The sequence below is a fragment of the Nomascus leucogenys genome, chromosome 2 (genome assembly GCF_006542625.1).
Source record: "Nomascus leucogenys isolate Asia chromosome 2, Asia_NLE_v1, whole genome shotgun sequence".
Taxonomy (NCBI): domain Eukaryota; kingdom Metazoa; phylum Chordata; class Mammalia; order Primates; family Hylobatidae; genus Nomascus; species Nomascus leucogenys.
In genome coordinates, this window is record NC_044382.1 from 80,041,455 (window position 1) to 80,056,402 (window position 14,948).

At 44.8% G+C, this 14,948-nt stretch overlaps 1 protein-coding gene across 1 annotated transcript in view; it reads right to left on the bottom strand.

Moving 5' to 3' along the window:
• Positions 1-7,397: 7,397 nt before the first annotated feature.
• Positions 7,398-14,948, bottom strand: part of LCMT1 (leucine carboxyl methyltransferase 1) — a 67,711-nt gene continuing 60,160 nt past the window's right edge. Inside the window, exons 9-11 of the mRNA XM_003261646.4 lie at positions 14,807-14,898; positions 10,589-10,686; positions 7,398-7,628 (exon numbers count right to left, since the gene is read on the bottom strand). Coding sequence (XP_003261694.1) covers positions 7,606-7,628; positions 10,589-10,686; positions 14,807-14,898 — 213 coding nt within the window. The 3' untranslated portion in view covers positions 7,398-7,605. The remainder of the gene's footprint in view (positions 7,629-10,588; positions 10,687-14,806; positions 14,899-14,948) is intronic.

A 14,948-nucleotide genomic window follows, 5' to 3' on the forward strand; every position in this document is an offset into this window, starting at 1 on the left:
GGAGGCAGAGGTTGCAGTGAGCCAAGATCGTGCCATTGCACTCCAGCCTGGGCGACAAAAGTGAAACTCCATCTCAAAAAAAAAAAAAAAATTAGCCGGGTGTGGTGGTGCATGCCTGTAATCCCAGCTACTCAGGAGGCTGAGGCACGAGAATCGCTTGAACCTGGAAGGTGGAGGTTGCAGTGAACAAGATTGTGTCACTGCACTCCAGCCTGGGCAACAGAGCGAGACTCTGTCTCAAAAAAGAAAAGATCGTTTCTAGGCTGGTTGTGTTGGCTCAAGCCTGTAATGCCAGTACTTTGGGAGGCTGAGGCAGGCAGATTGCTTGAGTCCAGGAGTTTGAGACCAGCCTGAGTGACATGGTGAAACCTCATCTCTACAGAAAAAATATCAAAAAAAGCCAGGCATGGTGGCAACATGCCTGGCTTTTTTTGGTATTCTAACAAACTGAACTCGGCAGTATATTACAAGAATTACATGCCATGACCAAGTGGAATTATTCCTGGAGTGGCCCAATGTACAAAAATCAACCGATGTAATATACCACATTAACCAAAGGGGAAAAAAAAACCATGCACACAATCATCTCAATTGATATAAACAAAAATTTGAGAAAACTTATATCCTTTCATGATTAAAAAAGCACTCAACAAAATTAGAAATAGGAAATTAATTCAATATAATAAAGACTCTATTTATTTATGAGGTAGGATTTTGCTATGTTGTCCAGGCTGGAGGGCAGTGGCATGATCATTACTCACTGTAACCTCAAACTCCCGGGCTCAAGCTATCATCCTGCCTCAGCCTCCAAGTAGCTAGGCATGCACCACCATGCCCAGCTAATTTTTTAGTTTTTTGTAAACAAAGAGTCTTCCTATGTTGCCCAGACTGGTCTCAAACTCTTGACCTCAAGCAATCCTCCCACCTCAGCCTCCCAAACTGCTGGGATTACAGGCAGGAGCCACCATACACAACCTGACCATATAAAAAAACCCACAGCTAATATCATACTCAACAACGAAAGACTAAAACCTTTTTCTCCAATAGCAGGAATAAGACAAGGATATCCACTTTTTACTACTTCTATTCAATATCGTATTGAAGGTAGACAGAGAAATTGTGCAAGAAAAACAAAGAGAAGGCATCCAAAATGGCACAGAAGTAACATTATGTCTGTCATGATCTTATATATAAGAAATCCAGGCTGGGCGTGGTGGCTCATGCCTATAATTCCAGCACTTTGGGAGGCCAAGGCAGGCGGATCACCTGAGGTCAGGAGTTTGAGACCAGTCTGGCCAACATGGTGAAACCCCGTCTCTACTGGAAATACAAAAATTAGCTGGATGTGGTGTTGTGCACCTGTAGTCCCAGCTACTCAGGAGGCTGAGGCAGGAGAATTGCTTGAGCCCAGGAGGCAGAGGTTGCAGTAAGCAGAGATCGCACCATTGTACTCCAGCCTGGGCAACAAGAACAAGACTCCATCTCAAAAAAAAAAAAAAAAAAAAAAAAAGAAAAAAAAAGAACAAATATTATTCTTTTGAAAGATTTCACGTACAGGAATACCTGAGAGATATTACAGGTTTAGTTCCAGACCATCTCAATAAAGTGAGTATGACATGAATTTTTTGGTTTCCCAGTGCATATAAAAGTTATGTTTATGCTATACTGTATTCTATTACGTGTGCAATAGTATTATGTCTTTAAAATGTGTATGCCTTACTTTAAAAATACGTTATTGCTTTAAAAATGCTAATGATCATCTGAGCCTTCAGCAAGTCATCATCTTTTGGCTGGTGGAGAGTCTTGCTTTGATGTTGATGGTTGCTGCCTGAGCAGGGTGGTGGTTACTGAAAGATCAGTGGATGGCTGTGCAGACAACAATGAAGTTTGCCTCATTGGTTGACTCTTCCTTTCCCGAAAGATTTCTCTGTAGCAAGAGAGGCTGTTTTACAGCATTTTATTCACAGTAGAACTTCTTTCAAAATTGGAGTCATTCCTTTTAAACTTTGCTGCTGCTTTATCAACTAAATTTGTGTAACATTCTAAATCCCTTATGGTCATTTCAACAATGTTCACGGCATCTTCAAGGATGTAGGAGTAGATTCTATCTCAAGAAACCACTTTCTTTGCTCATTCATAAGTAGCAATTCCTCATCCGTTAAAGTTTGATCATGAGATCACAGCAATTCAGTCACATCTTTATGCTCCATTTCTAATTCTAGTTACCTTGCTATTTCCACCACATCTGCAATTCCTTCCTCCACTGGAGTCTTATAAATGCCTCGAAATCATCCATGAGGGCTGGAATCAACTTCATCCAAACCCATTAAAGTTGACGTTTTGACCTCCTCCCATGCATCACTAATGTTTTGTTGTTGTTGTTGTTGTTTTTGAGATGGAGTCTAGCTCTGTGGCCCAGGCTGGAGCGCAATGGTGTGATCTCGGCTCACTGCAACCTCCGCGTCCCGGGCTCAAGCAATTCTCCTGCCTCAGCCTCCTCAATAGCTGGGATTATAGGCATGTACCACCACACCCGGCTAATTTTTGCATTTTTAGTAGAGAGGGGGGGTTTCACTATGTTGGCCAGGCTGGTCTTGAACTCCTGACCTCAAATGATTCGCCCACCTCAGCCTCCCAAAGTGCTGGGATTACAGGCAGGGGCCACCGCGCTCGGCTACTAATGTTCTTAATGGCATCTAGAATGGTGAATCCTTTTCAGAAGGTTTCCAATGTACTTTACCCAGATCCATCAGAGAAACCACTATCTATGGTGGCTATAGCCTTACAAAATGTATTTCTTTCTTTTTTTGAGATGGAGTCTCACACTGTCGCCCAGGCTGGAGTGCAGTGGTGTGATCCTGGCTCACTGCAACCTCTTCCTCCTGAGTTCAAGTGATTCTCCTGCCTCAGCCTCCCAAGTAGTTGGGACTACTGCTGCCTGCCACCATGCCCAGCTAATTTTTGTATTTTTACTAGAGACAGGGTTTCACCATATTGGCCAGGCTGGTCTGGAACTCCTGACCTTGTGATCCACCCGCCTCGGCCTCCCAAAGTGCTAGGATTACAAGTGTAAGCCACTGCGCCTGGCCTTACAAAATGCATTTCTAAATAGTAAGAGTTGAAAGTCAAAATTACTCCTTGATCCGTAGGGCTGCAGAATGAATGTTGTGTCAGCATGCATGAAAACAGCATTTATCGCCTTGTACATCTCTGTCAGAGTTCTTTGGTGACCAGGTGCAGTGTCAATAAGCAATAATATTTTGAAAGTAATTTTTTTTTCTCAGTAGTAGGTGTCAACAATGGCCTTAAAATACTCAGTAAACCACACCGTAATCGGATGTGCTGTCACCTGGGCTTTGTCATTCCATTTCTATAGCACACAGATTTGGCACTTTTTTTTTTTTTTGAGACAGAGTCTCACTCTGTCACATAAGCCGGAGTGCAGTGGCACAATCTTGCTTCAGTGCAACCTCCACCTCCCAGGTTCAAGCAATCCTCGTGCCTCAGCCTCCCAAGTAGCTGGGACTACAGGCACGCACCACCACACCCAGCTAATTTTTGTATTTTTTAGTAAAGATGGGGTTTCACCATATTGGCTCGGCTAGTTTCGAACTCCTGGCCTCAAGCAATCCGCCTGCCTTGGCATGACCCACTGCACCCAGTGGATTTGGCAAATTCTTAAGGGCCCTAGGATTTTCAGAATGGTAAATAAGCACTGACCTTAACTTAATGTCACCAGCTGCATTTGATACTAGACACTAAGAAGTCAGGCTTTCCTACGAAGCTTTGAAGCCAGACATTGAATTCTCCTCTCTAGCTGTGGAAGTCCTAGATGGCATTCTCTTACAAGAGAAAGCTGTTTGGCCCACACTGAAAACCTGTTGTTTAGTGTAGCCACCTTCCTTCATCAATGATCTCAGCTGGATCTTCTGGACAACTTGCTTCAGCTTCTACATCAGCACTTGCTGCTTCACCTTGCACTTTTATGTTATGGAGACGGCTTCTTTCCTTAAACCTCAGGAACCAACCTCTGCTAGCTTCCAACTTTTCTTCTGCAGCTTCCTCTCCTCTCTCAGCCTTCACATAATTGAAGAGAGTTAGGGCCTTGCTCTCGATTAGGCTTTGGCTTAAGGGAAGGTTGTGGCTGGTTTGATCTTCTATACAGACCGCTCAAACTTTCTCCGTATCAGTAATAATACAGTTTTGCTTTCTTATCGTTCATGTGTTCACTGGACTAGCACTTTTTCATCTCCTCCAAGAGCTTTTCCTCTGCATTCACAACTTGGCTGTTTGGCACAAGAGGTCTAGCTTTCGGCCTATCTCAGTTTTTTGTTGTTGTTATTTTTTTTTTTTTTTTTTTTGGAGATGGAGTCTCACTCTGTCACCCAGGCTGGAGTGCAGTGGTGCGATCTTGGCTCACTGCAACCTCCGCCTCCCAGGTTCAAGCGATTCTCCTGCCTCAAACTCCCAAGTAGCTGGGACTACAGGCGCCTACCACCACACCGGGCTAATTTTTGTACTTTTAGTAGAAATGAGGTTTCACCATGTTGGCCAGGCTGGTCTCAAACTCCTGACCTCAGGTGATCCACCCACCTCAACCTCCCAAAGTGCTGGGATCACAGGCATGAGCCACTGCGGCTGACCCTACTTCAGCTTTTGACGTGCCTTCCTCACTAAGCTTAATCATTTCCAGCTTTGATTTAAAGTGAAAGACATGTGACTCACATTTGTGACTCTTCCTTTCACTTGAGCACGTAGAGGCCATTGTAGGGTTATTAATTGGCCTAATTTCAGTATCAAATTTGGAATAGGACAGATGGGAGGATCACTTGAACCTGAGTTCAAGGCCACCCCTGGCAACATAGGGAGACCCTGTCTCTACAAAAAAATTAAAAAATAGCCAGGCTTGGTGGTGTGTGCCTGTGGTTCAGTTACTCGGGAGGCTGAGGAAGGAGGATCGCTTGAGCCCAAGGAGGTTGAGGCTGCAGAGAGCTATGACTGCACTACTGCACTCCAGCCTGGGAGACAGAGCAAGACCCTTTCTGAAAACAACAAAAAAAAGGAAACATTGTGGGGCCAGGCGCAGTGGCTCACGCCTGTAATCCCAGCACTTTGGGAGGCCGAGGCGGGTGGATCACGAGGTCAGGAGAGAGAGACCATCCTGGCTAACATGGTGAAACCCTGTCTCTACTAAAAATACAAAAAAAATTAGCTGGGCCTGGTGGCGGGCGCCTGTAGTCCCAGCTACTCGGGAGGCTGAGGCAGGAGAATGGCGTGAACCCAGGAGGCGGAGCTTGCAGTGAGCTGAGATTGTGCCACTGCACTCCAGGCTAGGCAACAGAGCAAGACTCCATCTCAAAAAAAAAAAAAAAAAGTAAACATTGTTTCTGGTAATGCTGTACATATACCAGAGTTCCCCCTTTCCTGTGGTTTTGTTTTCCAAGGTTTCAGTTACCTGAGGTCAGTTGAGGTCCAAAAATAAGTAAGTATAGCTAAGATATTTTCTTTTTTTCCAAGATGGAGTCTTGCTCTGTCGTTCAGGCTGGAGTGCAGTGGCGCAATCTCAGTTCACTGCAACCTCTGCCTCCTGGGTTCAAGCAATTCTCCTGCCTTATAGATGCCTGCCACCAAGCCTGGATATTTTTTTTTTTTTGTATTTTTAGTAGATGGGGTTTCACTATGTTGGCCAGGCTGGTCTCGAACTCCTGACCTTGTGATCTGCCCACCTCAGCCTCCCAAAGAGCTGGGATTACAGGCAGGGGGTTTCACCATGTTGGCCAGGCTGGTCTCAAACTCCTGACCTCATGATCTGCCTGTCTTGGCCTCCCCAAGTGCTGGGATTACAGGCGTGCACCACCGCACCTGGTCAGTTAAGATATCTTCAAAGACCACATTCACATAACCTTAACATATTGTTATAATTGTTCTTTTTTAAATTGTTGCTAATCTTACTGCACCTAATTTATACATTTTATCACAGGTATTTATTGATAGGAACACATCCCATCAACTGGCATGCCACTAGAGATGCAGGGCCCACACTCTAGGGGACACTGATTTAAGGATTCTGAATGGTAGAAGAGGGGCTGTTACCTCTCTAGCAGAGGAGAGTGCTGGGGGCTTCTGCAGTGCTGCCCTGCACATGCAGGTTCAGGCTCACAGCGCCAGTCACATAACTTAAGAAGTCCCTGTAGACAAGGCCTACCCATCACTCAGGAAGTTCAGCAGACAGGTATGGGACAGGCCTTATGCTTCTGAAATATGAGGTCATCACTCAGGGGCCCTATGAACCTGTCTCATAACTGCACTGACTTCCAATTGTGGCTATAAGTTTAAGCCCCCAACTTGGTGGCTCAAAACACCACAGTTCAGTCTGGGCACAGTGGCTCATGCCTGTAATCCCAGCACTTTGGGAGGCCAAGGCAGGCGGATCACTTGAGGTCAGGAGTTCATGACCAGCCTGGCCAACATGGTGAAACTCTATCTCCACTAAAAATACAAAAATTAGACAGGCATGATGGTATGCACCTGTAATCCCAGCTACTTGGGAGGCTGAGGCAGAAGAATCACTTGAACCTGGGAGGCGGAGGGTGCAGTGAGCCGAGATTGCGCCACTGCACTCCAAGCCTGGGCAACAGAGCAAGACTCCATCTCCAAAACAAAACAAAACAAAACAAAACAAAAACCACCACCACAGATGTATTCTCTTACGGCTCTGGAGGTGAGAAATCTGAAATCAATTTCTCTGGGCTAACATCAAGGTGTTGGCAGGCAGTTCCAGCTGGAGGCCAAGGGAGGGTCTGCTGCTATTGCCCTAGGTAGCATCCCCTGGTTGCCCGTTTCTTGTCTGGGCCCCTCTTCCTCTGACTCTGAAGCCTCATCTGTCCCTCTAATGAGGAAATGAGGACCCCGTGATCACATCAGGCCCACCTGGATAACCCAGGACCACGTCTTCATCTCAAACCCCTAATCCCATTTGCAAAGCCCCTTTGCCACAGAAGGTAACACACACTCACAGGTTCTGGGGGATCAGGACATGGACACTTTAGGGGCCATTCTTCAGCCTGCCACCATGACCAAGATGAAGGAGGCAACTGAGCAGGCCAGTGTGGCCAGGGCGGAGACAGGAGCCCGAGAAGAGCACTAGCCTCGCATCTGGTGGAGGCCAGGGGTCAGGGTGTGAGGCACAATGTCATGTGCTGCAATGAACAGCATGTGAGGGATAGATCCTAAAATGGACTCAAGGTCATGGGCCGGGTGTGACTCACAGGGAGTAAGCCAAGGTCAAAGCAGACTTGGGGTCCTTGGCTTTAGCTAACACAAAGGTGAACCCTGGCTCGCCCAACCCATGGGGCACAGAATGAGCAGTGGCAGCCAGCAGAGGTCCAACCACAGGCGACTGGTGGCAAGTGAGATTTATTTAAACAACGACATGTCAACAGGAACAGGAAGAGGAACATGTGCGATCATTGTAGTGACCGAGGCTTCTCAAGAATGTGGGATGAGACCTGCGGAAGAGGCCCGCCTACCGCTCAGGGAGCTCACAGGTCTCCTCCAGGAGGGCAAGTGGCTTCGGCTTCTGGCTCGGCATAAGCCTTCGACAGATTAAGAAGTTATCTCCTTCAGCCCTGAGGGGAGAGACACACAGACACCATTAGGAAACTCTGGTGGCCAGGAACAGACGCCCCTAGAGGACCCCCAGTGACTGGCTCAGGGGCACCAGCCACACTGCTGACCACTGTAGCACCACCCTCCTGCTACATAAAATGAGGCTTCGCAAGGAAACAAAAGGTTGGGCAAGACTGTGTTTATGGGTGGTTTTAAAAGGATTAAGAAAGCATTATAACAGTTTATGGACTGTCTGCAGTTAACGCCAAAAATCTACCCTTTATGTGCTGAACTTTGAGCAAAGGCAGATACAGATCTTCCACACACACAGACAAGCACTGATGTCCCAAAGCAGCCACGGGTCAGTGGGGACAAAATAAATTCCTGACATTAAAATGCTCAATATATTGTTCCTTTGTAAGAACTAGAGTTCACTTAAAAGTATTACAAATAATCTACATTTCCAAAAATATGGAAAAATTAATTCAGCCATAGTGACATAATACAATATTATAAAGCCATTACAATTATGCTCATTGAGCATTTTTAAACGCCAGGGGGAAATGCTAATGTTATAATATTAAATTGAAAACACTTGAAATCAAAGTTGCATAAATATAAAAATTCAACTCAATATAAAAACAAAACACTATTTAGAAATAGGAAGGGAAAAGTCACAAGAGGTCATCTCTGACTGACAGGCATACAGGTGGATTTTCTTTGTCACACTTTTTAGAAGCTTTCAAGTTTCCTACTAAGAAGTATTTTTTAATATAATTAAGAGGAGGATAATATAAAAATACACCAATAAGTGACTTTTTTTTTTTCTGGAGACAGAGTCTCACTCTGTTGCCCAGGCTAGAGTGCAGTGGTGCCATCTCAGCTCACTGCAACTTCTGCCTCCCGGGTTCAAGAGATTCTCCTGCCTCAGCCTCCCAAGTAGCTGGGACTACAGGCATGCGCCATCACGCCCAGCTAAATTTTGTATTTTTAGTAGAGACGGGATTTCACCATGTTGGCCAGGCTGGTTTCGAACTCCTGACCTCAGGTGATCCGCCTGCCTTAACCTCCCACAGTGCTGGGATTACAGGCATGAGCCACTGCACTCAGTTCACAATAAATGACTTTAAATCCAAAACAAATGTGCAAGCCAGGCACAGTGGCTCATGCCTATAATCCCAGCACTTTGGGAGGCTGAGCCAGGCAGATCACTTAAGGTCAGGAGTTGGAGACCAGCCTGGCCAACATGGTGAAACCCCACCTCTACTAAAAATACAGAAATTAGCTGGACATGGTGGTGGATGCCTGTAATCCCAACTACTCAGGAGGCTGAGGCAGGAGAATCACTTGAACCCAGGAGGCAGAGGTTGCAGTGAGACGACATCATGCTACTGCACTCCAGTCTGGACAATGAGCAAGACTCCATCTCAAAAAAAAAAAAAAAAAAAAAAAAAGCCAAAAAAAAAAAAAACCAAAACCAAACAAAATAAATGTGAAAGGATTGTGTGGGCTGAGTTGCATAGCTAGGCAAATCCGTGGAATGACAAGTCCAAAGGTGCTGATTATCAGTCTCATGTCAACCTGGAATTTTTGCATAGGGAATGGTCCTTGGCTCTGTCAAGTTCTGTTTCGGATCAGTTGCCTGCTTGTGATCGCATGTCATGTGGATTACATCTGCAGGAAGCCTGAAGGGCGGCTATTCCATTGAAGGCCAGAACTGGGATCTAAAGTGGCCTCCATCGGGCTGGAGAGACACTCAAAGCCTAACCACTGGGGGAAAGCAAGCCCAGCAGGGGGCAGCTGAAAAGGAGCTGGACCAGGATGAAGGTAACAAGAAACAGAGATCGATCCACGCCTATTCCCCGTGGCCCTACTCGGCCACAGACAGGGATGTGCACCTTAATGAGAAGAGGGAAAATTCAGCCCCTAGCTGCATGGCTTTGTAAGCGAGATGTAACGATTTGTGCGTTTAACATCCAGTGAGCCTGGTTGTAAGTGGATGGAAAAGACAAACGCCGCTTACTTTTCTGGAGTTTTTTAAACTCTCAAGCTCTTTTACCTTCCAGCTGCGGGAACTCCACAGTACATCTCTCAAGGGTTGTTTTGGGCTACATGGCTTAAACAGTTCTCTTGGTTTTTGTGCTATAAAAACACACAAGATATAACAGCAAGTTCTCTGGATATGCTCACAGATACATGTACATGATCCTCTAGTTCTTTCTGGGCCCAAAGTTCCAAATATATCTTTCATTTTGAGAGGAAGAAAAGTTCCAGCCAGGCACAGTGGCTCATGCCTGTAATTCCAGCACTTTGGGAAGCTGAGGCAAGAGGATTGCTTGAGGCCAGGAATTATTTATTTATTTATTTATTTATTGAGACAGGGTTTCGCTCTTCTTGCCCGGGCTGGAGAGCAATGGTGCACTCTCGGCTCACTGCAACCTCCACCTCCCGGGTACAAGTGATTCTCCTGCCTCAGTCTCCCAAGTAGCTGGGATTACAGGTGCCTGCCACCACGCCTGGCTATTTTTTTATTGTTTTCTATTTTTAGTACAGACAGGGTTTCATCATGTTGGCCAAGCTGGTCTCAAACTCCTGAACTCAAGTGATCTGCCCGCCTCAGCCTCCCAAAGTGCTGGGATTACAGGCGTGAGATCCTGCGCCCAGCCTACTTGAGGCTAGGAATTCAAGACCAGCCTTAGAGAGACCTCTACAGAAAGTTAGCCAGGCTTCTGTAGTCCCAGCTACTCAGGAGGCAGGAGGATCGCTTGAGCCCGGGAATTGGAGGCTGCAATGAGCTATGACCACACCCACGGCACTCTAGCCTGGGTGACAGAGCGAGACTCTGTCTCAAAACAAGAAAGAAGAGAGAGAGAGAGAGAGAGAAAGAGGGAAGACAAAAAAAGGAAAGAGAAAGGGAAAGAATAGGAAAAAGAAAAGTTCACTATTTCCAGGTCAAGGCAAGAGAAGTACAATCACGCACCGAGCTCATTTCCTCCTTTCGTTGCCCAGCAAAGGCAATAATGCCGCATGAGCTGCTCCAGCAGCTCCATTTCATCCAGGAATTCAAGTGATTCTATCCTGTGGAAAGAATTAAAATAGAACAATGCAAGTGTCTGCATTGAAAATGAAGATCATGGCCCTTAGTTATGGATATGAAAAAATGTTTATGATAGAGTAAGTAGAAAGAAGAAGGCTATAAAATAGTAATTATGATGTTGCTCCACTTTAATGTCTTTTCACTGAAAAGAAGAAAAAATACCATAAACAAAGTCAAAACACAAATGCCAAATTAGAAACATATATTTGCAATTCAAGTGGCAAAGGGGTGAATTCCTTATTATATAAAGAGCTGTTAAACTTCAGTAAGAAAAACTAGTGGCAACTGGAGGAGACAGGCAGAGTAAATTGAAGCAGATTCATACTGTCAAAACAGGACACTATGCAGCCATTTTTAAAAATAGGGTAGGTCCATATATATTAATATGCAATAACCTCCAAGACAGATATATCATGGAATTTAAAAAGCAAGTTGCATAATTTAAAAAGCAAGTAATGTGCACATTACACCACTCTCTATGTAAAGAAAAAGTGAGACAAATTTGTCTGTATATGTACAGACTTTTGGAAAATACAGAAGAAACTAGAAATGGTAGTTATCTCTTGAGAGAGAAGGTAGTAGACCAGTAGTGAGGAGGGTTGTTTTTACTCTATACTACTTTATTCTGGTTTTAAAAAAAATTATATGCATGTATGACTTTTCCAAAAAAGCCTTTTAAATGTAAACTTTTAAACATACATACACAGGTTGGGTGAAGTGCCTCATACCTGTAATCCCAGCACTTTGGGAGGCCATGGTGGGTGGATCTCCTGAGGTCAGGAGTTCGAGACCAGCCTGGCCAACATGGTGAAACCCCATCTCTACTAAAAATACAAAAATTATCCTGGCGTGGTGGTGCCCACCTGTAGTCACAGCTATTTGGGAGGCTGAGGCAGGAGAATTGCTTGAACCTGGGAGGCGGAGGTTGCAGTAAGCAGAGATAGCGCCACTGTACTCCAGCCTGGGTGACACAGTGAGACTCGGTCTCAAAAAAATAAAAATAAATAAATATATACACACACAGAGAAACACACACAAACATATGGAAACAGCTTTTTAAAAAAGTTTCTGTTTGCCAGGAGCAGTGGCTCACACCTCTGATGCCAGAGCTTTGGGAGGCCAAGGTGGGAGAATCACTTGAGGCCTGGAGTTTGAGACCAGCCTAGGCAACACAGCAAGACTCCATCTCTATCCAAAAAAAAAAAAAAAAAAGTTTCTGTCAAAATAGGTACACACTATGGAGGAAAAGTCAGGCATTTTAAAAAAGTATACAGAATGAAATAAAAAAAGAAACAGGATCCATACTCCTACTATTCACAATAGCCACTGCTAACATATGAGTCCTGCCAGTTGCCCAGGCCTTGTCTGTTATATGTGTGCACGTATGCACAGGTGTGAACACATGTGTGTCTGTGCATGTTTCTGTATTTGTGAGTTCATTCCCGTCTTGGTATGCAGGCTTCAGGACCAAATCTGAAGTAAGAATGACTACACATAAAGTAATGTGGTTGCTTCCCAAGTCATTCTATCAGGAGACATCCAAAGCAGATCTGATACCAAGTTCTAGAAAAATCCAGTACCATACTGAAGGCTCCAGGATGGTTATTACCAAGTACAGCTATCAGGAGACACTACTAATTATTAAGCTGTTCACTAGAATGAGCGCTCCCAAGGGCAGGAATGCCTTTTGTCCTGTTTTGATCATTGCTGTATCCCTGGTGCTTAGAAAAGTGCCGGGCACACAGCAGACACTCAGCATTTGTTCAATGAACAGGCTCGCCTTAGACTTCCTATTATATGCCACAGTTTCCAGCAAAAGCAGATACAAACTACGTGGCATTCACAGAGCTGGAAAGGCTGTTCGGCCTGGCATACACAAAGGCCTTCCAATCTCCTTACCCGCCACCCCCGTGAGGGTTACATGCTGCTGTCTACAGAAGGTCCTGGAAACATGAGACAAATGACTGCCTGGAGGCAAGAGACTTTCCTTGTGGTTGATGCTAGTCAGAGGCTCCTTTCTGGGCATCTAGAAGCAGTGCCAGAGCATCCCCATTTCAGGGGCCAGATCAGGGATGTTCAAAACAGTTGTTTTGACATGCAGCAAATGAAAACCAGCCTGTGGGGAAGGATGCTTCTGGAAGAATCCAGGAAGCACTGACCTGATCACATGGAGACAGCACTTTCTCAAACCCTCTAGGCTTTCATTGCCAATTATTCATGTACATATTTGGGAAAAACAGTGATATGTCTAAATGTTAATAAGTTATATGGAAAAGCAAAGCCAAAAATTCTTCTCATGATCTTGTAAGACACCAAAGGCTATTGACCTTAGGTCTCCAAAGGCAAGAAGGAAGCATGAATCAGGAAGCACAGAGTGATAACAAAAAAAAGAGCTGAAGTGCACACTAGCGCTGTACACAGATGCACATTGGTGATGTTCTCTCCAGCATTGTTTATAACAGGGAAATGAAAACATGATGAATAAATAAGACACCGCAACTAAATGCCCAGCTACAGACATTTTTAATTACTTAAAAATGATCATCAATATACTATATCTGCATAAATCAATATAAATACTATGTACCCTATTTTTTTTTTTTTGAGACAGAGTTTCACTCTTGTTGCCCAGGCCGGAGTGCAATGGTGCTACTTCGGCTCACTGCAACCTCCGCCTTCCAGGTTCAAGCAATTCTCCTGCCTCAGCCTCCCAAGTAGCTGGGATTACAGGCACCCGCCACCATGCCCAGCTAATTTTTTGTGTTTTTAGTAGAGACAGGGTTTCACCATGTTGGCCAGGCTGGTCTCGAACTCCTAACCTCAGGTGATCCACCTGCCTTGGCCTCCCAAAGTGCTGGGATTACAGGTGTGAGCCACTGCACCTGGCCCTATGTACCCTTAAATGGGATATGGCAACCCTCAATATTTTGATATGTAAAGGCAAATACAATCTATTGTTTTCAAAAAGGATGGTGGTTTATAGACCAGTATGTGTAGTATGAATCCACAGATTCAAAAAATAGAAATCTATGTATCAATAAATATTTATCTATCTAGGAAAAGAATATTCCCCAATATGTTAAGAACTGCTACCTCCCAGGTGTGACTACAGAACGGACAACTACTTTATACTTCATGCACTTTATAATGCTTGAGGAACTTTTTAGAACAACAAGCATAGATTTCCTTTATAATGGGGAGAAAAGTCCATTTAAAAATCCACCAGCCCCTTATACATACTTGAACAACATCATTTTCCTCCCTCTCCGAAGCAGGGATTATGTAAAATTTCCACTGCCAAGGTTGCTCTGGGAGTTTTCCAGGTGTCATTGCTTGTTTTCACTAAAATAATCAGTTTGGGCATAAGCCCTATCTCAGCTAATAGCTAATGAGTTACTTTCAGGCTGCTATCAGTGTTTAACTTGTTTCAAAATAGGTCTAGTTAGGGTCTTGTTGTTTTGTTTTTGTTTTTTGTTTTTGTTTTTGTTTTTTTTTGAGAAGCAGTCTTGCTCTGTCACACAGGCTGGATACAGTTGCACATCTCAGCTCACCACAACCTCTGCCTCCTGGATTCAAGTAATTTTCCTGCCTCAGCCTCCCTAGTAGCTGGGATTACAGGCATGTGCCACCACACCTGGCTAATCTTTGTATTTTTATTTATTTTATTTTTGGAGACAGAGTTTTGCTCTTTTGCCCAGGCTGGAGTGAAGTGGCACGATCTCAGCTCACTGCAACCTCCGCCCCCGCCCCAGGTTCAAGCGATTCTCCCAGCTCAGCCTCCCAAGTAGTTGGCATTATAAACGTGCACCACCCTGCCTGGCTAAGTTTTGTATTTTTAGTAGAAACAAGGTTTCACCATGTTGGCCAGGCCGGTCTCGAACTCCTGACCTGACCTCAAGTGATCTGCCCGCCTATGCCTCTCAAAGTGCTGGGATTACAGGTGTGAGCCACTGTGCCTGGCCTTGTTTTTTGTTTGTTTGTTTTTTGTTTTTTAATGAAATCTCCACATATTGTTCTGTTTTTCTGCATGAAAGAATACAGGCAACCATGCCTTGAGTTCACAATGAATGCCCATCAAGCTGACGCTCGCCAACCCCATACCTGCTCACTTCAGCTCGAGGTAACCTGTTGTACAACTCCATCATGTCGACGGCCGATGCTGTTTCCCACCCATTCGACAGGAGCCGTTCTTTCTAAAATGTGCAACGAAGAGAAATGGAGAACTAGAGAAATACCAGGCACT